General features: G+C 42.8%; 1 protein-coding gene across 2 annotated transcripts in view; it reads left to right on the forward strand.

The window, feature by feature from the left end:
- The window catches only part of cacnb1 (calcium channel, voltage-dependent, beta 1 subunit), a 374637-nt gene that overhangs the window by 279556 nt on the left and 67928 nt on the right, over nucleotides 1-27153 (forward strand). The window contains exons 5-8 of one of the 2 annotated variants that reach the window (XM_063038057.1): nucleotides 8279-8412; nucleotides 13379-13449; nucleotides 15004-15023; nucleotides 25219-25299. In XM_063038057.1, the coding sequence (XP_062894127.1) occupies nucleotides 8279-8412; nucleotides 13379-13449; nucleotides 15004-15023; nucleotides 25219-25299 (306 nt within the window). The remainder of the gene's footprint in view (nucleotides 1-8278; nucleotides 8413-13378; nucleotides 13450-15003; nucleotides 15024-25218; nucleotides 25300-27153) is intronic. The other variant, XM_063038058.1, reaches the window with a different exon arrangement.

Genomic DNA, 27153 nt, shown 5'->3' on the forward strand with positions numbered 1-27153 from the left:
CTGGGAGACCGCTTTGCTGAACACCTACGCTCTGTCCGCCAGAGAAAGCAGGATCTCCCAGTGGCCACACATTTTAATTCCACATCCCATTCCCATTCTGACATGTCTATCCACGGCCTCCTCTACTATAAAGATGAAGCCACACTCAGGTTGGAGGAACAACACCTTATATTCCTTCTGGGTAGCCTCCAACCTAATGGCATGAACATCGACTTCTCAAACTTCCGCTAATGCCCCACCTCCCCCTCGTACCCCATCTGTTACTTATTTTTATACACACATTCTTTCTCTCACTCTCCTTTTTCTCCCTCTGTCCCTCTTAATATACCCCTTGCCCATCCTCTGGGTCACCCCCCCCCGTCTTTCTTCCCGGACCTCCTGTCCCATGATCCTCTCGTATCCCTTTTGCCTATCACCTGTCCAGCTCTCGGCTCTATCCCTCCCCCTCCTGTCTTCTCCTATCATTTTGGATCTCCCCCTCCCCCTCCAACTTTCAAATCCTTTACTCATTCTTCCTTCAGTTAGTCCTGACGAAGGGTCTTGGCCTGAAACGTCGACTGTACCTCTTCCTAGAGATGCTGCCTGGCCTGCTGCATTCACCAGCAACTTTTACATAATGTACTGGTTGGGCACAAGAACACATTCAGCCAGAGACTCTTCCACCGAGATGCAACACAGAGCGTCATAGGAATTCATTCCTGCCTGTGGCCATCAAACTTTACAACTCCTCCCTTGGAGGGTCAGACACCCTGAGCCAATAGGCTGGTCCTGGACTTATTTCCTGGCATAATTTACATATTACTATTTAATTATTTATGGTGCAACTGTAGCGAAAACCAATTTCCCCCGGGATCAATAAAGTATGACTATGACTATGACTTATCGAAATGTCTCTTAAATCAGTGGTCTCCAACCACCGGGCCGCAAAGAATGTGCTACAGGGCCGCGATGAAATGTTATGATTTGGCAATATGAGTCAGCTGCACCTTTCCTCATTCCCTGTCACGCCCACTGTTGAGCTTGAACCCCCCCCAACCCCCCGTCGGCTGGTCCGCAAGAATATTGTCAATATTAAACCGGTCCGTGGTGCTAAAAAGGTTGGGAACCCCTGTTTTAAATAATTCCTGTGGCACAGCGCTAGTCACAGGCCTCCAGTCAGAGAAGCAAACATCTACTAACACTCTGGCTTCTCTCATAATGCCAATGTCAAATCCAATTTAGTACCTTATCCTGAATGCCAAGTGACTGAACCCTTCTGACCAACCTCCTATGCAGGACCTTGACCATGTAGATGACATCTACTGCCTTGCCTTCATCGACTTTCCTGGTAACCTCCTTGAAAGACCTTGAGGCCACATAGAAGACAGGGATGAATACAAGGGCAGGATTGCAGTGGGTTGGAGATGACATGGCTAGAAATCATTTTTGAATCACAAAACTTTATCAGGCAAGTCCAACAGACAGTTGAGAAAACAAATGGCATGTTGGACTTTATTGCAAAGGTGTTAAGAGTTTAAGACTACAAAGAATTTATTACAATTCAATGTTCCAAGTAAATTTAATATCAAAGTACATATATGTCAGCGTATATTACCATCAGATTCATTTTCTTGTAGGTATTCACAGTAGAACAGAGAAATACGATAGAATCAATGACAAACTACAAACAAAGACTGACAAACAACCAATGTGCAAAAGAAGACAAATTATGCAAATAGCAAAATAAGTAAATAAATAATACTGAGAACGTGAGTTGTAGCGTCCATGAAAGTTAGTCCATAGGTTCTGAAATCAGATCAGAGTTGAGGTGAGAGAAGTTATCCACGCTGGTTCAGGAGCCTGATGGTTGAAGGGTAATAAATGTTCCTCAGCCTGGTGGTGTGGTACTTAAAGTTCCTGTACCCAGGGCAGCAGCAAGAAGAGAGCATGGCCTGGATGGTGGGAATCCTTGATGACAGATGCTTTCTTGTGGCAGCACTTCCTCTAAATGTGCTCAATGGTGGGGAGGGTTTTACCTGTAATGATTGTTGGTAAGACCACATTTTTGGTTGCCTTAACTAATAAAGGATATAGTAGCATTGAAGATAGTCCAAAGGAGATTCACCAGGCTAATTCCTGGGATGAGACTGTTATCCTGTCCAGAGAGGCTCAATAGTTTGGGTCTGAATTCCTTGAATTCTAAGAGAATGAAGAGTAACCTTATTGAAACATATAAGGTCGTAAGCAGGCTTAACATGGCAGATGTTGACATGTTTTCACTAGTGGGAGAATTGCTAGTGACAGGGAACATGGCTACAAAAGAAGGGGCTGGTCATTTAAAACTGAGGTGCATAGAAATGTTTTCTCTCAGACTGTAGTGAATATCTGGAAGTCTCTGTCACCAAGGGTAGTGGTGCGTTGGTTGTATTTAAGGAATGGGTGAATATTTGAAAGATCAAGGTGTTGAGGGTTACAGTGAACTGGCTCAGGAGAAGCCATAGATCACCATAGACCACCATAGATCAGACAAGGTCACATTAAAGGCAGGGCAGATTCATGGGGCCTGGTAGCCTGCCCTCTAAGTTATCTAAGGGAGACTTCCTTGAGTGCACTCCAGACTAATACTGGGAACCTGATTCAAGGAGGTCCCCTTAAACCACTCATCCTGCTGCAACACTAGTAACAAGTCAATCTAATGACCCTGCCAGACCTGTCTCGCTCATCAATCTGTTCCCAAACCCATCTGATCCTAACTCCCGGAAAGCCAGATTTACCCAATGTGACTTTACCCAACCAGATGTGGATCAGTATCACCTTCCCCTGTCATAATCTTTTCCAGAACCTGACCACCCCGTCCTTACCTGACCCTCAACCCACCCTACAGCCTCCTGTCCTGCACTGAGGTGCTCAGCTGTTCTTTTGACTCCCTTTTTTTCTGTTTTATTTAAAATTTCCAACATCAGCAGTCTTTTTTTGGTTTTTGTTTATCCTAATATTTGCAGTGCTTAGAGGAAGATACAAGACACAAAAGTGTGCAAGGTGCTCATTGTCAGCCAGAAATGGCCAATCAATGTTTCAGGTCAAGGCCCTTCATCTGAACTGGGACTGCGTTCTCTCCATTTCAAATGAAGGGTCTCAACTTGAAAAGTTGACTGTCCATTTCCCTCCATAGATGCCTCCTGACCTTTGAGGATGTATATGGAATGTCTGATGGCTATGGGCCAGTACTCACTGCCATTTAGAAGAATGAGGGGGGATTTCATTGAAACCTATCAAATATTGAAAGGCCAAGATAGAGTGGATGTGGAGAGGATGTTTCCTATAGTGGGGGGGTCTAGGAGCAGCATCCACAGCTTCAGAATACAGGAACGTCCCTTTAGAACAGAGATGAGGAGGAATCTTTTCAACCAGAGAGTGGTGAATCTGTGAAATTTGTTGCCTCAGATGGCTGTAGAGACCAAGTCATTGAGTACATTTAAAGTGGAGGTTGATAGGTTCTTGATTAGTCAGGGGTCAAATGTTACAGAGAGAGGGCAGGAGAATGGGGTTGAGAAGGATAATAAATCAGCCATGATGGAATGGCAGAGTAGGCTTGATGGGCCATACGGCCTAATTCTGCTCGTATGTCTTAAGGTCTTATGGACTTGTTGAGCTCCTCCACTGCTTTTGAGTGTAGCTTCAGGTTCTAGCATCTGCATTCTCTCATACCTCCAGCTTGAAGGAAGGAACTTTGTTTGCTTCCAATCACTCTACCAACTTCTATAATGGATTCTGTGGCATCATTCAGAGCTGAGTTCTCCGTGGCCTTCTGTGTCTTTGGATAGACTGGAATGATTGTTAGAATCTTGGACCTATGTAACTTGCTCAAGGATCGCGAATCAACATTATTCACCAGATACATTTACGTGTATTAGGAATTTGCCATGGAGTGTTGGTCAGGGCACAACATGCAAAAAAAACAACATTCAATAATTATAAAGAATAAAGAATTATATAAAAAAATAAAGTTAGAGGTTAAGGTATGGATAATAAAATGTGAGTAAGTACATGAATACCAGCATGTATTTAGCAGGAATGAAAAAGTAAACATGGAACAAATGTCAATAGGTCAAGCAGGATCTATGTAGAGGAATAAAGAGTCGACATTTCAAGCTGAGACCCTTCATGAGGACCCGAAACATCATCTCTTTATTCCTTTCCATAGATGCTGTCTGACCTGTTGAGTTCCTCCAGCATTTTGTATGTGTTACTCTGGATTTCCAGCATCTGCAGAATCTCTTGAATATAACATGGCAGCTGGAAAAAGGGACCCAGGTTTAGGGTAGAGAGTGCAAGTGTGATCAAATATTAAGAGGTATTTCTTTCTACAAGCTAATAAAGTGATGGAGTGTGTTACCAGAATGGGAAGTGAGGGCAGGACACTGGAATCATTTAATCATGAACCATTGTACTGGGGAGTGACAGTATGGTCTATTCAGCCTTCTGAGCCTGTCGTACCCTTTAGTGAGATCATGTCTGATCTGTGATCTAATTCTATGTACCTGAGCACTTCATATGCCTTAATACAGAAATCTGTTCATTGCTGATTTAAAATTAACAACTGACCTCTTGTGAACTGCTACTTGCAAAATTCCAAACCTCTGCAACTCCCTCCCTGCAGAAGAGTTTGCAAATTCCACTTGGTAAAGGACTGGCTCTAATATCTGGCCTAGTTCCCAGATTCCCCAATTATTTTCCTCTCTCTTCCCTATCCGTTCTTCTTAATATATTGAAAGCTTTGTTCAGATCAACACTGTTTTGTGTAACCTTTCCTCAAAAGTTAGTCCCAGAGGTTTGTTGTTCATAGCCATAGAATCATACAGATTGGAAACAGGCTCTTCAGCCAAGCTCGTCCATGTGGATTAAGGTGCCCATCTAACTAGTCCCTTTTACCCACATTTGGCCCTTATCATAAACCTTTCCTATCTATGAACTCGTCCAAATATCTTTTCAACATTGTAATTGTATCTACCTCTGCTGTTTCCTCTGGCAGCTCATTGCACATATCCAGCACCCTATATGTGAAAATGTACTCCTTCGACCCCTTTAAATCTTTCCCCTCACAGTCCCAGCAATCCAGTCTCTCCTTGTAACTCAAGCAGATTTTGATACATTTGTACTGCACTCTGTCTGATACTCCAGTCCTGAGATGTGGAACCCAAACCAAGGCTTCATACACCCACACCATGGTGTCTAACCACTTGAGTTCTAGACTTCTAAATATCAGAATCAGAATTCAGTTAACCGCTTCAAATTTCATACATTTGTGCTTTAGATTAATTAATCTGTTTTAATAATTCACAGTTTAGACTCAGTTGGCTCCATCCCTCCCCCTCCTGTCTTCTCCTATCATTTTGGATCTCCCCTCCCCCTCCCACTTTCAAATCTCTTACTAGCTCTTCTTTCAGTTAGTCCTGACGAAGGGTCTCAGTCTGAAACGTCGACTGTACCTTTTCCTATAGATGCTGCCTGGCCTGCTGCATTCACCAGCAGCTTTTATGTGTGTTGCTTGAAATTCCAGCATCTGCAGATTTCCTTGTATTTCCACTTTTCTGCTTGGCTGCTAAAACCCCTGATCATAAGATCATAAAACATAGGAGTAGAATTAGACCATTCAGCCCATTGAGTCTGCTCTGCCATTTGACTATGGCAGATTAGTTTTCTCTTTTAAGCCTAATCTCCATCTTTCTCCCCATAACCTTTGACATGCTTATTAATCAAGAACCTATCAACTTATGCTTTAAATATACTCAATTACTTGAGTATAGCTGTCCGTGGCAATGAATTCCACAGATTCACCACCGTCTGGCAAAATAAGTACCACCTCAACTCTGTTCTTTCTATCCTGAGGCTGTACCCACTGGTCCTTGACTCTCCCACTGTTGGAAACATCTTCTCCACGTCCACTCTATCTGGACCTTTCAATATTTGATGAGTTTCAATAAGATCATCTCTCATTCTTCTGAACTCCAGCAACTATAGGACCAGAGCCTTCAAATGCTCCTCCTACATTAACCCTTTCATTCCCAGGATCATTCCCGTGAAGCTGCTCTGAACCCTCTCCAATACGAAAACATCCTTTCTTAGATAACAGCCCCAAAACTGCTAACAGCACTCCAAATGTTCAATACCGTACCAAGCCTCAGCTTTTATATTCTACTCCATGCTAAATGAATGCTGGCATCGTTTTGCGTTCCTTACTACCGACTAAACCCTTAAGTTAGCCTTTAGAGAATTCTGCACGACGACTCCCAAATCCCTTTTGTCCCTCCTATTTCTGAGTATGCTCCTCATTTAGAAAATAGTCTACACCCTTATTCCTTCTAACAAAGTATGTATATCTCACAATATTCATTTTCTTGCAGGTGTTTACAGGAAAATAAAAAGATCCAATGCAATTTATTAAAATATATGCATAAACAAAGACTGACAACCAATGTGCAAAGAAGACAAGTTGTGCAAATAAAATAAAATTAATTAATTAATTAATTAATTAATAATATTCAGAACATGAGTTATTGAGTCCTTGAAAGTGAGTCTGTAGGTTGTTGAATCAGCTCAGGGTTAAGGAGAGTGAAGTTATTCACGCTGGTTCAGGAACCTAATGGTGGTTGTAGACAGGTCATATTCTACATGGAGGTCGGTGACCAGTGGTGTTCCGCAGGGATCTGTTCTGGGACCCCTTCTCTTTGTGATTTTTATAAATAACCTGGATGAGGAAGTAGAAGGGTAGTTTAGTAAATTTGCTGATGACACAAAGGTTGGGGGTGTTGTGGATAGTGTGGAGGGCTGTCAGAGGTTACAGCAGGACTTCGATAGGATGCAAAACTGGGCTGAGAAGTGGCAGATGGAGTTCAACCCAGATAAGTGTGAGGTGGTTAATTTTGGTAGGTCAAATATGATGGCAGAATATAGTATTAATGGCAAGATTCTTGGCAGTGTGGAGGATCAGAGGGATTTTGGATTCCAAGTCCATAGGACACTCAAAGCTGCTGCGTAGGTTTACTGTCTGGTTAAGAAGGCATATGGTGTGTTGGCCTTTATCAACTGTGGGATTGAGTTCAAGAGCCAAGAGGTAATGTTGCAGCTGTATAGGACTCTAGTCAAACCCCACTTGGAGTACTGTGCTCAGTTCTGATCACCTCACTACAGGAAGGATGTGGAAACTATAGAAAGGATGCAGAGGAAATTTACAAGAATGTTGCCTGGTTTGGGGAGCATGCCGTATGAGAATAGATTGAGTAAACTTGGCCTTTTCTCCTTGGAGCGACACAGAATGAGAGGTGACCTGATAGAGGTGTACAAGGTGATGAGAGGCATTGATCGTGTGGACAGTCAGAGGCTTTTTTCCAGGGCCGAACTGGCTAACACGAGAGGGCACAGCTTTAAGGTGCTTGAAAGTAGGTACAGAGGAGATGTTAGGGGTAAGTTCTTTACGCAGTGATTGGTGAGTGCATGGAATGGGCTGCCGGCGACGGTGGTGGAGGCTGATACGATGGGGTCTTTTAAGAGGCTCCTGGATAGGTACATAGAGCTTAGAAAAATAGAGGGCTATGGGTAGGTAATTTCCTAAGTAAGTACATGTTCAGCACAGCATTGTGGGCCAAAAGACTAGTATTGCGCTGTAGGTTTTCTATGTTTCTATGTTAACTGGTGATTCCATACTCACCAAGGTTATTTACTCTTTAACAGTGTTCTGAATTGGGCCTACAAGCAACAATGTCCAAGGGATATTTAGGGAGTGATGACCAAATCTGTGGAGGAGGGCAAGATCTTGCTTGTCTTTATTCTGAGAACCCACTGGAAACAGACCAGACCATAAGACATAGAGGCCCAATTAGGCCATTTGGCTCATCGCATCTGATCTGCCATTCCATCGTGGCTGACATTATGCTTCTCAACCCCATTTTCCTGTCTTTTCCCTGTAACTTTTGATGCCCTGATCATCCGCTATTTGTGCTGGTCCAGCCATGTGGATGCTATGACCATGAAAGCACACCAGTGCCTCTACTTCCACAGAAGGCTAAAGAAACATAACATGCCTTCAATGTCTCTCGCCAACGTTTTACAGGTGCACCATGAAAGCATCCTGTCTGAGTTCATGTAGCAACTGCTCAGCCCAAGATCACAAGAAATTGTAAACAGTTTTGAACGCAACCTGGTACATCATGCAAACCAGACTCTATTGATACTTTCTGCTGCCTCAGGAATGTAACTAACAGATAATGATTGGCAAGTCTCACTCTTCTCTCATTTCCAGAAATACAACAACGACTGGTGGATAGGGCGGCTGGTGAAAGAAGGATGTGAGGTGGGATTCATTCCAAGCCCAGTTAAACTAGAGAATATCAGACTACTACAGGAGCAGAAGATGAGGCAAGGAAGACTTTCAAGGTACAGTGCAGCCTTGAGCATCCACTATACTCATCACCACCATGCACAGTCATCCTTTAAGTTGACTCCTGGGTCAAGCCTTAGATTGGCTTGGGTTGACCACTTGCCTCAGATCAGGGATTCAACTGCTAAACCTAGTCACGCCATGAGTGATAGAGCACTGCAACACAGAAACAGGCCCTTCTACCTATCTCGTCCATCCCACAACTCTTCCTCTGCCTAGTTCCATCAACCTGCACCTGGACCTACAGCCCTCCATACCACCCTATCTATGTGCTAATCCAAACTTGTCTTAAATGTTGAAATCTAATCCACACTTCCACTAGCAGCTTATTCCAAACCCACACAACCCTTTGAGTGAAAAAGTTCCCCCTCAGGTTCCCCTTAAATATTTCACCTTCCACTCAAGTTCTCGTCTCACCCAACCTCAATGGAAAATGCCCGCTTGCATTTATCCTAATATTGTCCCTCAATTTCTTATGTATCAGGAAATAATTTCTTAACTTATTCAACCTTTCCCTTTCACTCAGGTCTTCAAGTCCCAGCAACATCTTTGTACATCTTCTCTATACTCTTTCAATCTTACCGATATCTTTCCTGCAGGTAGATGACCTGAATTGCACACAATACTCTGAATTTTGCCTCAACTTATACAACTTCAACATAGCATCCCAATTCCTGTACTCAGTACTTTGATTAATGAAGGCCATTGTACCAAAAGCTCTCTTTACGACCCTATCTATCTATGACACCACTTTCAAAGAACTTTACCAGATCTTTCTGTTCTACCACATTCCTCAATGCCCTACCATTCCTGTAGGTAGGTGACTGGGGTCACAAGACCATTCAATATCTTTGTAGGGAATGTTGAATGCAGCTGGTAAATATAAAAGTCATAAAAGTCTTTATTTAGGACACACACAAACTGGCAGTCTTTGGAGTCACAAGAGAGATTGAGACAAAGTACTGTAAGTTTTAATTACTGTGGTCTCTGAGTCCTGTTCATGCAATGGGATGTTGATGGAATTCATGTATATGCAGACATATACCAGTTAGGTGAGTGCTTCCTGGTCTAAAATTTACTGTTCCAAGCTGCATTTTGAATTCAATCCACAATCCATATTCAGGTCTGAAAATTAGTTAATATTTGCCATATAGCCTAATTTCATAATGCACCCTAACTGTTCTTCCTCTTGACCCTCCTAGACAAAAATAAATTTGTTCCAGTAAAGGACAAACCTTAAGGAGGATCTAAACAAATAGGGCAGCAAAAATGCCCTGTACTCTGGAACCCCTCCCCCAGTTACTCTACGTGCATCTACATCTATGGTATCATCCCTAATGGCTCCCTACAAGACTCTAAGGAGAGATTGTTCCAGAAATTTGACAAACTGTCTTTAAAATGTAGCTTCGTCATTCATATGCCTGTGCCTCCTTCACTGCTGGCCAATTGCAGTTTAATCACATTCTGACCTTCACCCCTTCATTCTTGGATAGCTTAAACTCTGCCATGACTATCAGTGGTTATTCTCTGATCAGGGGCACCAGCCGGGTAAATATATCAGGTTCACATGCACTCTCATCGATGCACAGAAGGGGTTGAGGTGGTCTCTATTTGAATGACTGCAAAGACCTCTCCCTGGTGGCACCCCTTTCCAAACTATCCAGTTGATCGCTGGCCCAACCACCGAAAGGGCCCAGCTCATTTGTATTCACTGCCCATTCAGGCTGGGGGTGACTGCTTTCAGATGCAATGTGCAATTTCTTCTCTTTCTTAGTCTGCCATGCCATCAAATTTGTGGACCCTGATGTCCCTGCTGTAACTTGGGTCCATTCCCATCTATTTTCCCCCAGTATCTTTTCTATTCTATACTATACAACTAATTATCTACAGTCTTCATCACAGAGTGCTATTACCATTGCACTTGAACCTGCTAGTCACGGCTTTCTGTCATGCGCTGCCGGTGTCCCCTGCCTTTGCGTTTGCTGTGGGTCTGCTTCTATCAACTGTGGTCAGGTCTGGTGCGGCCAGCTGGTGTTCATTAGGTTCTCTGTAATTACACTGTTACTGGGTACACTTTGTCTCCCACTCTATGGGGGCAACAAGGTGGTGAGCCGTACTGTTTAATCTGAGTCCAGTGTTTCCGCTGGCTGCCTTGTCAGGGCTGTACACCAACACAGGCATCATCTGTCCGGAGCACCACCTGTAGTTCTATCCACCTGGAAGCAAACCCTGCCTTTACCTCAACTGGCCCCCATCTTACTTCCTCCAGAAGAGGTTTCTCTCCTTTAATTAAGGCCTGTATCAGAGCCACTAGTGCTGAGAACCCTGGTATGAAATTATGGCAGTATTGAATAGACCCATTACCTTCCTTACTCCCATTATGTTTACTGGGCGGGGCATGAAGCTAATTGCAGAATGTCTGTCCCCTGACATGTCCTTCTTCTCCTGGGAAGTCATGTAGCCTGGATATTGTATGCTCTGCTTTCCTGTCTGAGCCTTGCGTGGACATATTTTAAACCCCTCGTCTCACAGTATCTGGCTATTGCCCCTAAATGTCCCGCTTCATTTTCTGAAGCGATTACTAGATCATCTACATATTGTAAAATGGTTTGTTAGTGGGGTGTTAGATTGGGCTTTTCATGACCTTATGAAAAATGGCTAGGCTGAGCTATTGTGGAATCACTGGGTCATTTAATTTAGAGCATTGTGTGCACTCTTGGTCACCCACTTACAGGAAAGATATAAACAAGGTTGAAAAAGTTCAGGGAAAATGTATAAGGATGTTACCGGGTCTGGAGGACCTGAATTATAAGGAATAATTGAACAGGTTAGGACTGAATTCTTTGGTACGTAAAAGACTGAGAGGAGATTTGAAAGAGGTGTAGAAACTTATGAGGGGTACAGAAATTTATAAGCCTGCAAGCAGGCTTTTTTCACTGAGGTTGAGTGGGATTACAACCAGAGGTCATGGTTTAAGGGTGAAAAGTGAGAAGTTTAAGGGAAACACGAGGGGAAACTTCTCCACACAGAGAGTTGTGAGAGTGTGGAACGAGCTGCCAGCGCAAGTGGTGCATACAAGCTCAATTTCAACGTTTAAGCAATGTTAGGATAGGTTCATAGATGGTAGGGGTATGGAGGGCTATGGTCCCAGTGTAGGTCGATGGGAGTAGGCAGTTTCAGCATGGACTAGATGGGTTGAAGAGCCAGTTTCTGTGTTGTACTTCTCTATGACTCTATGGCACTTATGTGTTTCTAAACTCATAATGCCTGTAGTATTCCTTCGCATTTAAAACCAAGGTCACAGACTTATTTTTAAAACACACAAGCACATTCACAAATACACCTGCCTCTATACCGTTCCCAAAACGAGTATTCACACACTCCACTGGTGTCCCGAATGGTCAGTAACAACCCTTTGGAATTGGTAGCCCCATCTCACCAAATTAACACTCAACTGTGTGTCTCTTACATAAACACACATGCACGCACATATACCACACTACAGTTATATCTACCATTTCGGCTCTTGGCCATGTTTGTGATACCTCGTGATCCCTTAGCCACAGACCCAAACAGGTCCTGGTGTGAGTGCTTAGACTGCTGAGATCACTGGCCACACAATGGGTCATGAAGGTATTCCAGATGAACCCCCAAATTTTTTAACATGTACAAACTCTCAGCTGGTAGACATAAAAGTCAGAAAAGTCTTTATTTGGGACACACAAAAGGTGGCAGCCTTTGGAGTCACGAGATACACAGAGACAGAGACAAGAAGAGAGAGAGAGCGAGAGAGAGAGACAAACAGACAGAGACAGAGACTCCCCAACCCAATATTACAATACATTTTTTATAAGTTAAAGAACAAAGGTAACAGAATAATTTCTAAAGTTGCAATGCCCTCATAATGCTTCTTTTCAGTTGTATGTAACAGTTTCAAATGTCTGGATCTTCTCATCAACACACCCAAAATATGTGTCAATTACTGTGGTCTCTGAGTCGTATTCATGTTGATTGCATTCATGCGTATACAGAACGTGTGTGCTTCCTGGTCTGCAATTTACTGTTTCGAGCTGCATTTTGAATTCAATCCACAATCCACATTCAGATCTGAAGATTGTTTGCAGCTGAAGTTAATATTTGCTATATACACTAACTCCAGAATGCAGCCTAACAGGAGGTATTTCCTGATTGGACATGTTTTCATGCATCTAACCATGAGAAATTTGCTAAGTGAAGCCATGTGATGGTTATAACCAAAGTAGATAAAATGCAAGCCATAGTGTTGAATTGTGAAGCCTAGACTTATGATTAGTCTGTGCATCAAAGGTTACAGGGAGAAGGCAGGAGAATGGGGTTAAAAGGGAATAATAAAACAGCCATGATCAAATGGTGGGATGGACTTGATGGGACAAATGGCCTAAATCTGCTCCTAGGTCTTATGGACTTGCGCATGCATCAGTGTACAGGCTACTGAGGCTTGAAAACATGTCCCTGTGATGCAGGCCCACAACACAGGAACTCTGTGATCAGTGGCATTGCCACTTCACCTGGAGGCACCTTTTGAAAGGGATTTATTTCTGGAGGAGAGTGTCCTGCCCTCCCCACCCCCAACAATAATTGTCAGGGACAACCACCTGTGACAGAATCAGAAGGACCCATCTTGAGGTAGGGTAACCTCGAGACTGTCCAGGAGGGATAGGCAGGCAGTAGTGCATGTACAAGAGCCGATGCCTCACACCAATTATGGGTTCGGCCCATGAGACCACAAGACTCAGGAACAACAATTTGACCATTCGGCCCATCAAGTCTGCTCGCACCCTAGGAACAAGATTCATAAGCTTACCACAATTGCCTCCACTCTTAGAATTCATTGAGTCATCACTTAACCCAATTAGAATAATTTCAAAAATTTCTTGATCAAGTCCTATTTTTTAACTTTATTTGTTCTACATTTTGTTGTAGTAAATCAGGAAACTCCAGTTCTAGTCTAGGAGATGTAACTGGAACCCGGAGGCCAACTCCACCTGCCACAGGTAAGGCCAAGTATCTCCCTTTGAAAGCTTTGGTAAAATGTGTTTATTGCGGCTGCTTCACTCCGTCACACTTGTGGATTCCTGACGAAAATGTCCTGATTTCCAGTCGGGTAAGCCAGTAAAAAATTCAAGAAGGGGAGAAAGAACTTGGAGTATTCAAATGAAACAACAAATTCTGGGAATACGATGGAGGTTTGATGACAGTCAAGTAAAAACATAGATAAACTTTAAAACCTTTAGTTGAAATTAAATTAATGAAAATTGTTTTTGTCCTCTTGCCTTCCAAAGCAGAAGGAATGTTGGGAAATGTTTTTTTTACTGCAGAGTCTGATGTGCAATTCCCTGCATCTTCCTTCACCCAGATCAATAGCGTACATAACTTCCCATCTAATCCTAAAGCGAGAGAATCAGAAAGAAGACAGAAGAATGCAGTTGAGAGCAATAATAGATCAGCCATGATCAAATTACAGCCTAATTCTGCTCCCATGTCTTATAGCTTCTCTTCGCCACTTTGGTTGGTAGTTTGGAGGTAGTCCAGTTGTTTTAGTTGAGGATCGTTGAGGTGATCCTACCTAGCAAAGTACAAAGTGTAACTGTTTAGAAATTATTGTGTGCATTCATTGGTGGACATGGTGGGTATTGCTTTGATGTATTCATTACTCAAATCTTGCACATCTTTGTGAAAGAAAATGTGCTACCCAGGAATCTGGTGGGCTGGGTTAGGAGTGATTCAGGGTATCCTGGAGTTGGGATGGGTTCAGCTGTCTGGTTAGGAGGAGAGCTGGAGGGAACATTGACCCTTAAAATCAGAATCAGGTTCATTATCACAAACATACAGTATATCATGAAATTTGTTGGTTAATGTGGCAGCAGTATAGTGCAATACATAAAATGTACTGTAAACTACATTTCACGAGATTAGTACTGAGAGTATGATGGTGTTGAATGCTGAGCTGGAATCAATAAACAGCAGCCTGACGTAGGTATTGAAATTGTCCAGGAGAGAATTTGTGGGTGAGCAACAAAATCCTGGGAGTGTTGATGGAAATGAGGGGAAAGGAAATTAGTATCATGGGTGCTCATGTGGTTGCCATGGACTCAATGAGTCTTCTTTCCATACCCTTCGACTCTCTGGGCTGCTTTAGAATCAGGCTGTTTCTCCTTTCTGATTTAAAGTTGCTGCTAATTATGTTTCCTACCTCAATATCAGTTACATTTCAATCCTTATCTTGTTCCCCTTTCTCAGGAAATACGGACTTGACTAATTTAGCTTTTGATGTAGATGCCATTGACTTAGATGCAGAAGAGAGTGATTCACAAACCAACCATCGGTCCCCTAAAACGAGCGTTAGCGGTGTCACGACTCCCCCATCCAATGCAAAACGAATCCCATTTTTTAAGAAGGTAATGCCTCGTTGGTGAGCACAGCTGCCTGTTGCACGAGCTAGCACACGTGCCACACATGTCTGCTGCTTCCATGTCTCAGAGACCTGCCAATAACATGCATGCCTTGTGTTTTTCTCTTGGGCTATCTTTCCATGCGCACGTGAACAGCAAAGCAGAAGCAGAAATCGGTAAGTCTGGATTTTATCATTCCATTTGCTTACTTCTTATTAAGTCACTAGGCTGCAGCATTAGCCAAAGGTCTTGATAAAATATACCCCATACATTAAGTTCAAGTACATTTATTGTCATTCAGCCATATACATGTATACCGCCAAACGAAACAACGTTCCTCCAGACCAAGGTGTAAAACACAGTACATATAACTCACACACAACACATAAAGTAATATTAACACAAACAAGTTAACAATAAAATATATTCCAGGAGTGACATTTAGCATAAAGTTCATTTATGACACAACCCTTAGGTATAAAGTACTGTGCAAAAGTTTTAGGCACATATATATAGCTAGGGTGCCTAAGATTTTTACACGGTACTCTACTTGTCAATGTGGAGCAGAGAGCGAGTTTGTAAATCTGGTTGGAGCAAAGAATGTTGGAAATGGTGAGGATGGAGCACCGTGGGAGGGGTGTAGGACAGATAGCAGAGAAGGAGTGCCAGGGAAGGTAGCGTTGCAGGTGAAGACACACCCAGCCCCGAGACACAAGGCAAGGTCATTTGATTCCGAACAATTGGTTTATCAATCATTACAGGGTGTGTCTCTGGTGCTTCCCTCTCCCTCCCCTCTTCTTTTCCCTTTCCCAACCATGATTCCCCTCTCCCTGATCCCTTCCCACTCTCAGTCCACAATAGAGACCCATATCAGAATCAAGTTTATCATCACTCACATATGTCATGAAATTTGTTCTTTTGTGGCAACAGTACAGTGCACTACGCAAAGTTGATACAGTACTGTGCAAAAGTCTTAGGCTTAGGCACCCTAGCTATAGATATATGACTAAGACTTGCACAGTTCTGTAGTAGAAGAATTATCCATTAAAAGCTATCATCTTATTGCAGCATAAGCCAACCATGTGATCAATAACCATTTGTGTTTGTCAAAGAAGGATAATTTGTATTGGCATCCACCATAATTATCATATTGAAATATTCTGAACTTGTTTAGTGAATCTAAAATTATCCACATCATTGACAAATGCAAAATTGGAGTGGAATTCCACCCAATAATCCAGATATAAGAGTTTAGAGTCAGAACCAGGTTTATTATCACAGAGATATGTCATGAAATTTGTTGTCTAAGCATCAATACAGTGCAATACATAAAAAATCACTAAGTTACAGTAAGAAATACAAAAAAATTAATTAGTCCAAAAAGAGAGCAAAAATTGAGGTAGTGTTTGTGGGTTCATGGTTCATTCAGAACTGTGATGGCAGAGGGGGAGGAAGCCATTCCTAAAACATTGAGTGTGTGTCTGCAGGCTTCTTTAGCTCCTCCCTGATGCTAGTAATGAGAAGAGGAAATGTTCCGGGTGGTGAGGGTCCATAATAATGAATGCCTCCTTTTTGAGGCATCACCTATTGAAGATTTCCTCGATGCTGAGGAAGCCAGTGCCCATGATGGAGCTGGCTGAGTTTACAACCTTCTGCATTTTTTTCAACCCTGTGCATTGGGTTTAAGTTCCAGCATAGCTATGGAGAAATTTAAATACAGTTAATTTGAGAGCCAGTAGCAGTTAAGATATTCACAAGTTAACCAAATCGTTGCAAAAGCTTCAGTGATTAAAGTTTACTAATTCCTATGGGAAAGAACATTTGCCATGCTTACCCACTCTGTACAATACAGAGTGATTGATGGCTTTCAGAAATGACCCGACAAGGCTCTTAGCTCAAGGGCAGTTAGGGGTGGTCAATAAAAACTGGTTCTGTCAGTAATGCCCACATCCAACAGATAAATAAGACAACTGCCTTCAACATTTTTGTTCTGCATCCACCTGGTAGTCAGAGTCTCCATTTCCACTGTTAAGGGTTGAGAAACCAAAATAGTATGAGGAATGTTGACATAGGATTTTGCAGTGATAAATGTTAACCACAATAATCATGGCAACAGTAAAGCAGGTTTTTGAGAAGGCAATGCATCTGTGAACTGGAATGTTTGTTTAATGTAAAAATAGAGAAAAGGAATCAATGAAAAGTTACATAGCAGCTGGAAGTTCCATTCAAAAACTGAGAGTGGTCCACACAGCTGGATTGTAAACTGCCCCTAATCTCCTCATTTTTCACAGATGCATCAGAGAGAGAAAATCAACATGGGCGTCCAGAGAACTGCGGCTGAGCCATTGGAAGGGAGAAATGGATTCTGATACCTAACACCTTAATGTAGATAGTTAGTGCAGTTTAAAAGGCCACATTATCTTGTAAAGTGCTAAAATGTTTACATGATACAGATTTCAGCAGGTTCTCTCGCTTGTATTGTGAGGATTGGACTATGAAAGCAGGATTTTATCTAATAAATCAAAAGAGATGCCAGATCTCAGAAGCCGAACACAATACCTACTATGGACAGTATTTAATGTATTTGTTAGAATACAGCAGGACTGAATATTTATGAGGACAGGAATAGACAGCTCATCTTTTGGCAGGTCATAAACAGTCAGTGTTTTAGGCTGAGACCCCTTCTTACTCTGGCTTCTGCCCACTTCCATTCCAGTCCTGATGAAATATCACAGCCCAAAGTGTCGACTGTTTATTCCTCTCCACAGATACTGCCTCATTTGCTGAGTTCCTACGGCACTTTGTGTGGGGCTTCATTCTCCTTTGGCATCTCTTTCAGGATAGATACAGGCCAGTTATAATCTAGAAGTCACAGTACATTACAGTGCATAAGAGACTGCTTTGAAAAGAAGTTTTAAAAATGTTTCTGTTGCTGGATTTTTTTTGTTGAGCATAATTTATTGAGCACTTGAGAAAGCTTTTAAATAAGCATTGCCTTGTGGAAAAACACTATCTTTATGAAATGGGGATTGACAGAATTTTTTTTTTACCTTTAGCAAACATTGTCCTGGAGTGCTTGGGCTTATTTAAGAATAACTGGGGCTTTGCTTGCGCTCAGCAAAAGTGACGCATTGCTTGTTTGGGGCTTCTCGATCACTGGTGTTACAGACAATGATGCTATAACATGTGTCAGTTTCACACTAGGCTATGCAAGACGATTATGAATGTGAACTGCGGTGTGAATTGCCCTCCGCACTGCAGTGGAAGGTTTAAAAGCAGTGTATAAAATCAGCTTGGAATTAACTGTGTCCACCTCCAGACATGGGACTGAGTTATGGATAGAGGTTGTGCAGGTTAAGACTGGAGCATTGAAAATGATTGGTGATCTCATAGAGATGTATAAAATCATGAGGGGTACAGATAGGGTGAATTCACTCAGTATTTTTCCCAGCATTGGGGAATCAACAACTAGAGGGCAGAGGTTTGAGAGGTGAGAAGAGAGATTTAATAGGATCCTTAGGGGCAACATTTTCATGTAGAGGGTAGTCAGAGTATGAAATGGGCTGCCAGAGGCAGGTACATTAACATTTTAAAGGCACTTGGACAGGTACAGTACATGGACAGGAAAGATTTATAAGGATATGGGCCAAATGAGAGCAAATGAGATTAATTTAAATGGGAATCTTGACCAGCATGGACCAGTTGGGCTAAAAGGCCTGTTTCTGTGCTATATGACACTTTGACTTGATGACTCTAGAACAGTTATTAATAAGATCGCACCTTATTAAGGTTATCAGTTGAATGTTGAATTTAGTGAGATGAAATAGATTATTCAGTTCTGGAACCTGATAGAAATTTGTAAATAGTTTTCGTATGAATTAAATAGTATTAGATATCAGAGGAAGGTACAGGACCAAGAAAAATACTTTCCTTATCTCGATCCTAAATGAGCAGCTATACTTAAATAGTAACCCTAGGTCAGAGTTCTTCAACTCTGAAAACTGAAAACTCCGGCTGTTTTCACTAACTCCTCTTCTGCCATGATAAGCCCACTCTCAGGTTGAAAGAGCAACACCTCATATTCCATCTATAAGACCATAAGACATTGGAGCAGAATTAGGCCATTTGGCCCATTGAGTCTGCTCCGCCATTCAATCATGGTTGATCCTTTTTTTTCATCCTTGTCAAACCGATTTCAGGGCCTTCTCCCCATAACCTTTGAGTCCAATCAAGAACCTATCAATTTCTGCCTTAAATACACCCAACAACCTGGCCTCTACAGCTGCACGTGGCAACAAATTCCAGAAATTTACCACCCTCTGGTGAAAGAAATCTCTCCACATCTCTGTTTTGAATGGACGCCCCTCTATCCTGAAGCTGTACCCTTTTGTCCTAGACTCTCCCACCATGGGAAACATCCTTTCCACGTCTACTCTGTCTAGGCCTTTCAACATTTGAAAGGTTTCAATGAGATCCCCCCTCATCCTTCTAAATTCCAGCAAGTACAAACCCAGAGCCATCAAATATTCCTCATATGATAACCCTTTCATTCCTGGAATTACCCTTATGAACCTCCTCTGGACCCCCTCCAATGCCATATCTTTTCTATGATGAGGGGCCCAAAACTGTCCACAATACTCAAGGTGAGGCCTCACCATTACCTTATAAAGTCTCAGCATCACATCCCTGCTCTTGTATTCTAGAATTCTTGAAATGAATGCAAACATTGCATTTGCCTTCCTCACCACCAACTCTACCTGCAAGTTAACCTTTAGGGTGTTCTGCACAAAGACTCCCGAGCCCCCTTGCATTTTGGATTTTTGGGTTTTCTCCCCGTTTAGAAAATAGTCTGTTTATTTATTTCTACTACCAAAGTGCATGACCATGCATTTTCCAACATTATATTCCGTTTGCCACTTTCTTGCTCATTCTCCTGATCTGTCTAAGTCCTTCTGCATCCTATCTGTTTCCTCAGCACTACCTGCCCCTCCACCAGTCTTCGTATCATCTGCAAACTGGGCAACAAAGCCATCTATTCCATCATCTAAATCATTTATATACAGCATAAAAAGAAGCGGTCCCAACACCAACCCCTGCGGAACACCACTAGTCACTAGCAGCCAACCAGACAAAGATCCTTTTATTCCCACTCGCCACCTTCTTCCAATCAGCCAATGCTCTAACCATCTTAGTAACTTTCCTGTAATACCACGGGCTCTTAACTTGGTAAGCAGCCTCATGTGTGAAGGCTACCTCTAGGTAGCCTCCAACCTGATGGCATGAACACCGATTCCACCAACTACCATAATTTTCCTCTTCCCCTTTCCCTCTTCTTCAATTCCCCACTCTGTCCTCTTACTTCTTCTCCACACCAACCAATCACTTCCCCCGGTGCCCATTCTCCTATCGTCCACTCTCCTAGCAGATTCCTTTTTCTCCAACCCTTTATATTTTCCACCTATCACCTCCCACCTTCTTACTTTATCCCCCCTCCCCCCACCACCTGGCTTCATTTATCACTAGCTTACCTTCCTTTCCCTCCCACCCACCCCCCCCACCTCAAATTCTTATTCTGACAACTTTCCCCTTCCTTTCCAGTCCTGATAAAGGGTCTCGGATTGATGATGAGTTCCTCCACCTCCAGCATTTTGTGTGTGATGTCCTTAATGGATTTTTGGTTGCTCATGAGAGAGGTGAGCAGCTCCTGGATGTTGATGCTGGAGCTGGAATTTGAACCACACATCCACCCTGTCAAGACCCCTCAGTATCTGGTATGTTTCAATCAAGTTCACTTTTGCTCTGAGAACTCCTGTGCATATGAATCTGACCTGTCCAACCTCTCCTCATAAGACAATTTGCTCATTCCAGATGTCAGTGCAGACAACCACCCCTCAACTGCCTCCAACACATTAACATCCTTCCCTGCAGGAAGACAATGCAGTGCTCAGTGCTCCAGATGTGGTCCTTCTATATCGAGCATACTAGCAAAAACCACTAGTATCTGAAGGTTACCACATTGCTTTATAGCACTAACTGGAAGATAGGGTTCAATTCTACTGCTGTCTATGAGGAGTTTGTACATTCTCCCCATGAATGAGTGAGCTGCCTCTGATTGCTCCAGTTTTTTCCCACATTCCAAAAAGATATGTACAGTTAGATTTAGTGAGTTAGGGCATGTTATGATGACACTGGAAGTGTGACAATACTTGCAACCTGCCCTGCACAATCCTCATTGATTTGACTTGACACAAATTATGCATTTCACTGTATGGTTCAATGTACATGGACAGATAATCTTTAATCTTATTATAATCTCCCAAATAATGCATTCCACTATCCATAAGACCATAAGATATAGTATCAGAATTCGGTCCACCATTTCATCATGCCTGATCCATTTTTCTTCTCAGCCCCAATCTCCTGCCTTCACCCCATATCCCTTCATGTGCTGACCAATCAAGAATCTATCAACCTCTCTGCCTTAAATATGCCTTGGCCTCCGCAGCTGCCTGTGGTAACAAATTTCACAGATTCACCACTCTCTAGTTAAAGGAATTCCTCCTCATCTCCGTTCTAAAAGGATGCCCCTCTATTCTGAGGCAGTGCCCTCTGGTCTTAGACTCTCCCACCATAGGAAACATCCTCTCCACATCCATTCTATCAAGGCCTTTCACCATTTGAAAGGTTTCAATGAGGTCACCCCTCATTCTTCTGAATTCTAGTGAATACAGGCCCAGAGCCATCAAACGCTCTTCATATGACAAGCTGTTCAATCCTGGAATCATTTTTGTGAACCTCCTTTGAACCCTCTCCAGGGTCAGTACATCGTTTCTAAGATAAGAGCTCAAAACTGCTCGCAATACTCCAAGAGAGGCCTCACCAGTGCTTTATAAAGTCTCAACATTACATCCTTGCTTTTATATTCTAGTCCTCTTGAAATGAATGCTAACATTGCATTTGCCTTCCTCACCATAGACTCATCCTGCAAATTAACCTTTAGGGAATCCTGCATAAGGACTCCCAAGTCCGGTTGTGCCTCTGACTTTTGTATTTTCTCTCCATTAGAAGATAGTCAACCCTTTCATTTCTTCTACTAAAGTGCATGACCAGACACTTCCCGACACTGTATTCCATCTGCCATTCCTTTGCCCATTCTCCTCACCTAAGTCCTTTTGTAGCCTCTCTACTCCCTCAAAACTACCTGACCCTCTACCTATTTTTATATCATCTGCAAACTTTGCAACATAGCCATCAACTCCATCATATAAGTCATTGACATATAACGTGAAAAGAATCAGTCCCAACACGGACCCCTGTGGAACACCACTAGTAACCAGCAGCCAGTCAGAAGAGGCTCCTTTTATTCCCACTCTTTGCCTCCTGCCAATCAGCCACTGCTTTATCCATGCCAGAATCTTTCCTGTAATACCATGGGCTCGTAGCTTGTTAAGCAGCCTCATGTGTGGCACCTTGTCAAAGGCCTTCTGAAAATCCAAGGACACAACATCAACCAATTCTCCTTTGTCTATCCTGCTTGTGTCACAATAGTGGGGCATTGGGAGCAAGGGTGGACCCAAATGCAAGACACATCTTGTGACCTTAATTAAATTTAGTTTATTGTTTGAAACCAGGAGAGCAAGGCAGGAGCAGGAGTAGCGGACTGAGGACTACGACTAGGCTGGGACCAAGGGTCTGGGATAGGACTTGGAATTGGCTCCCAGAACTAGAGGAGACATGAAGAGGCTAGGGTATGGACTCCAAGCCCGAGACTGGGCAAGGACCCAGTACCTGGGTCTTGCCTCGGGCTCAGACCCCAGAACCAGGCATGAACATGACATGGGCTAGGGAGAGGAGAAACATGGAAAACAGAACCTCGGTCTCAGGAGAGCAGGCACATGGAACCATGAACACATACACAGAACAGAGAGCCGGGAACCCTCCTTGGGTACAGGACATAGGGCCGGGACTCATGACCCCCCGCGGGGCAACGGCAAGATGGCCTGACTTACCCCACGGAGGGGAGGACAAGACATGACCCCCCGCGGAACAATGGCAAGACGGCCTGACTTACCCCACGGAGGCGAGGACAAGACAAACACCAAAGAACAACACAGTTCCTATCTAGCTCCAGCGATAGAACTAGACCGAAGTGCAGGCGAGGGCTACAGACGAGGGCTAGAGGCGAGAAGGGGCAGAGAAGGGATTCAGACAGGGGGGAAGGACAGGAATCACAGACCACCAGGGCCAGGACTTGACTTGGTACTTGAATGCCGCCGGGGCCAGGACTTGACTTGACTTGGTACGTGAATGCTCCCAAGACCAGGACTTGACTTGGTACTTGAATGCTTCGGCGAGGTAACTGGATAGGGTTGCTCCGGTGAGGAAGGGCGAATTACTGGCACTCGCTTCAGCAGAGATTAGGCTTGCTCTGGCCAGATGACATCGGCACACCGTACCTTTGATGACTTTGCAGATGCTCCCGCGCCGAACGGCTGAAAGCCGGAGACTATAAACTACTGGTTCAGCCGGGCGTTAATTGCCTCTAATCACCAAAGCCGAGGGACAGGGGAAAACAGGGAATCAACAGTCCAGATCGTAACATAAACAAGATAAATTTACAGGGACCCCGATCCGAACCATGACAGCTTGTTACTTCTTCAAAGAATTCCAACAGATCTGTCAGGCAAGATTTTCCCTTGAGGAAACCACACTGACTACAGCCTATTTTATCATGTGCCCGGCTGAGCCCTCATCCTTAATAATCAACTCCAACATCTTCCCAACCACTGAGGTCAGACTAACGGCCTATAATTTCCTTTCTTCTGCCTCTCTCCCTTCTTGAAGAGTAGAGTGAGATTTGCAATTTTCCAGTCTTCTGGAACCATTCAAGAATCTAGTGATTCTCAAAAGATCAGTACTAATGCCTTCACGATCTCTTCTGCCACCTCTTTCAGAACCCTGGGGTATACATCATCTGGTCCAGGTGGCTTATCTACCTTCAGAGCTTTCAGTTTCCCAAGAATCTTCTCTCTAGTTATGGTATCTTCATACACTTCATGCCCCGACACCTGGAACTTCCACACACTGCTAATGTCTTCCGCAGTGAAGACTGATGCAAAATACTTATTCAGTTTTTGTGCTATTTCATTGTCCGTTATTACTACCACTCCAGCATCGTTTTCCAGTGGTCCGATATCCATTCTCGCCTCTCTTTTACACTTTATGTATCTGAAGAAACCTCTGGTATCCTCTTTAATATTATAGGCTAGCTTACTTTGGTATTCCATCTTTATCTTCTTAATGATTTTTTCAGTTGCCCTCTGTTGGTTTTCAAAAGCTTCCCAACCCTCTCACTTCCCACTAATTTTTGCTCTGTTTTTTGCCCTCTCTTTGGCTTTTATGTTGACTTTTACTTCTCGTGTTAGCCACCGTTGTGTCATCTTTCTTTTTGAATACTTCTTCCTCTTTGGGATGTATATATCCTGTCCCTTCTGAATTGCTTCCAGAAAGTCCAGCCATTGCTGCTGTGCTGTCATCCCTGTCAGTGTCCTTCTCCAATCTATCCCAGTAATAAACTTTCTGTCATGTCTTACTTTCTGAAAGTTATGCACCACAACTCCCAGGTCCCTCTGTATCTCTGAGCTCTGTACTCTTTCATTATTTTTATTTTTAGTTTTAGTTTTTGTTTTTCCTATCACAATGCATAATTGCACATTTTCCCACAATATGCTCCATTTGGTAGATCTTTGCCTGCTCAATATCATCTTGAAACCTCCATATGTTCTCTTAACTTATCTGCCTACCTATATTTGTATCAACAGCAAACTTATTAACCAAACCTTTGATGCTTTAATATAAATTATACAGTATTAGAGGTGAGGCCTCTTTCAGAAAGGAACTGGATACCTGTTTAAGAAAGGACATTTTGTTGGTGTTGGTATTGGTATTGGAATTGGTTTATTATTGTCACATGTAACGAGATACATTAACAAGTTTGTCTTACGTGTTGTTCATACAGATCAAATCTTTACACGTTGCATTGAGGTAGAACAATATAAAACAAAAACAATGCAGAATAAAGTACAAAATCTGCAGAGGAAGTGCAATGCAGGTAAATAATGAAGTGCTAGATCATAACATAGATTGCAAGGCCAAGTGTCCAACTTATCATGCAAGAGGTCTATTAAAGAGTCTGGTAACAGCAAGATGGAAGCTATCCTTGAGACTAAGGATGGACAAAAAACAGGGAACTGGGACTAATTCAGAAGGTTTGCAAAGTTTAATGGATCAGATGACAACCTGTTGTACTGTATAATCAGAGTAAGTATGGTTCAGGATTCTGATGCTGTGGTCTTCTGTTTGCCCGGTTAGCAGGAAAACGTGCCTCCCTACGATGTGGTGCCTTCCATGAGACCAATCATACTCGTGGGTCCATCCCTGAAAGGATATGAGGTGAGCAGCAATTCCTCCTATGGACTTTCTTGAGAGAAATTGACTCAAATTCACCTGTGTGTAATGAGAGCACTTCAGAATCAGAATAAGATCTATTATCACTGACTTAAATAATGTAAAATATGTTCTGCAGCAGTACAGTGCAAAGATGTAAATTTACTATAAATTCAGAAAAAATATATTAATAATTACTAAAGTTACAGCATATAAAAATTAAATAAATAGTGCAAAAGAGGAATGTCGAGGTCATGTTCCTGGACCATTCAGAAATCTGAAGGCGTGGGGAAGAAACTGTTTCTGGATCACTGAGTGTGGGTCTTCAAGCTCCTGTACATCCTCACTGATGGTAGTAACAATGGCTATGATTCGGTCAGTGATACTTTAGCCTTGAAGTCAGATGATTGTGGGTTCAAGTCTCATTCCTTAGTGATATACTGTAACTGGCCATTTCAAACTGAATTTCTTTTCAGTAGCTGGCCTGCCTTGACCATGGCCATGTTCCCCTTGACACAGTGCTGTAGCAGGGAAAAACATTAAAAGTCTGGTTGGGGCACTTCAGGGTGGTCAATATTTAAATATCAGAAGTCTGCAGATGCTGTATTTCTGAAATAAAGACTGAAAATGCTGGAAGACTCAGTAAATCAAGCTGCTTCTCTGGAAAAATAAAGTTCATGTTCCAAGTCAGAAACCTTTGTCAGAACTGGGCAAGGGGCTAATCTTATCTTTGTGAAGAGTAATCCATTGAATGGGAGGCTGGTGGTGTGGAAGATCAGGAGCAGGGGAACTGTGTAATTGCTTTGTCAGGGAGCAGGGTGAGAGCAGATGTGCAGGAAGTAAATGAGATGTGGGCAACAGCTCTGCACACTGTGGGAGTGGAACCCACAGTTCAGGAAGACATTTTGAAGGGACCAGTGTGGAAAGTCTCCTCAATGGAATGAATGCATCATAGATGGGGGATCTGGGATGATGAAATGGAGTCCTCATCCTATCTGGAGGCATGATGGGTGAAACCAAAGCTAACATAGCTATGAGAGTTTGTCCACTTGTCATATAGTATGTTCTGTCTTGTGGTGTTCTGTGTTGTTCAGCTGAGCATTACGGGCATGCTATATTGGCGCTGGAATGTGTGGCAACACTTGCAGGCCGCCCCAGCACAGCCTTAAGTTGTGTTCTTTGTTAACACAAATATATGTTTCAATGTACATTTGATCAATAAGTGAATCTGAATCTGAGGAGTCTTCGAGTATTTTTAATTTAGAAGGATGTTGGTACTTGGTTAGCAAAGTAATGTGAGGTTACATCTTTCGACGTACAAGTGATAAATAAATCTGAATCTGAATGTTAGTGGTTGGCCTATCCCCTGAGATGGAGACACAGTGATCTACACAGGGAAGGGAAATGTCAGAGAAAGTGAGAGCAAGATACATATTACAGCAAAGATGTGAGACTTTTTGAGTTCCGTATTAGTGCAGGAAGAAGCAACAATGCAGGCATGGAAAGATACACTGGTGAAAGAGTGGAGGGAGGGGCCTGATCAGGAATGAAACCATGCAGCCCACTAATACAGAAGTATAGTTATGGCCCTTAGCTACACCTGGAGAAGGTGAGTGTAGTAGAGTCCTTCATTCAGAAGAAGAATCTACCATTTGAATTGTTCTGTTTCTATTGTGGTAGAGCCTTCAGCTGGCATGGCCCAATCCAGGTGAACCCCAACTGAATTTGTACAGTTTGTCTTTTTTGCACATAAATTGTTTTTGTTCATGTGTAGTTTTTCATTGATTCTATTGTATGTCTTTCTTCTACTGAGAATATGTGCAAGAAAATGAATCTTAGAGTAATATATGGTAAAATAAT

This window comes from Mobula hypostoma, chromosome X1 (genome assembly GCF_963921235.1).
Source record: "Mobula hypostoma chromosome X1, sMobHyp1.1, whole genome shotgun sequence".
Classification (NCBI taxonomy): domain Eukaryota; kingdom Metazoa; phylum Chordata; class Chondrichthyes; order Myliobatiformes; family Myliobatidae; genus Mobula; species Mobula hypostoma.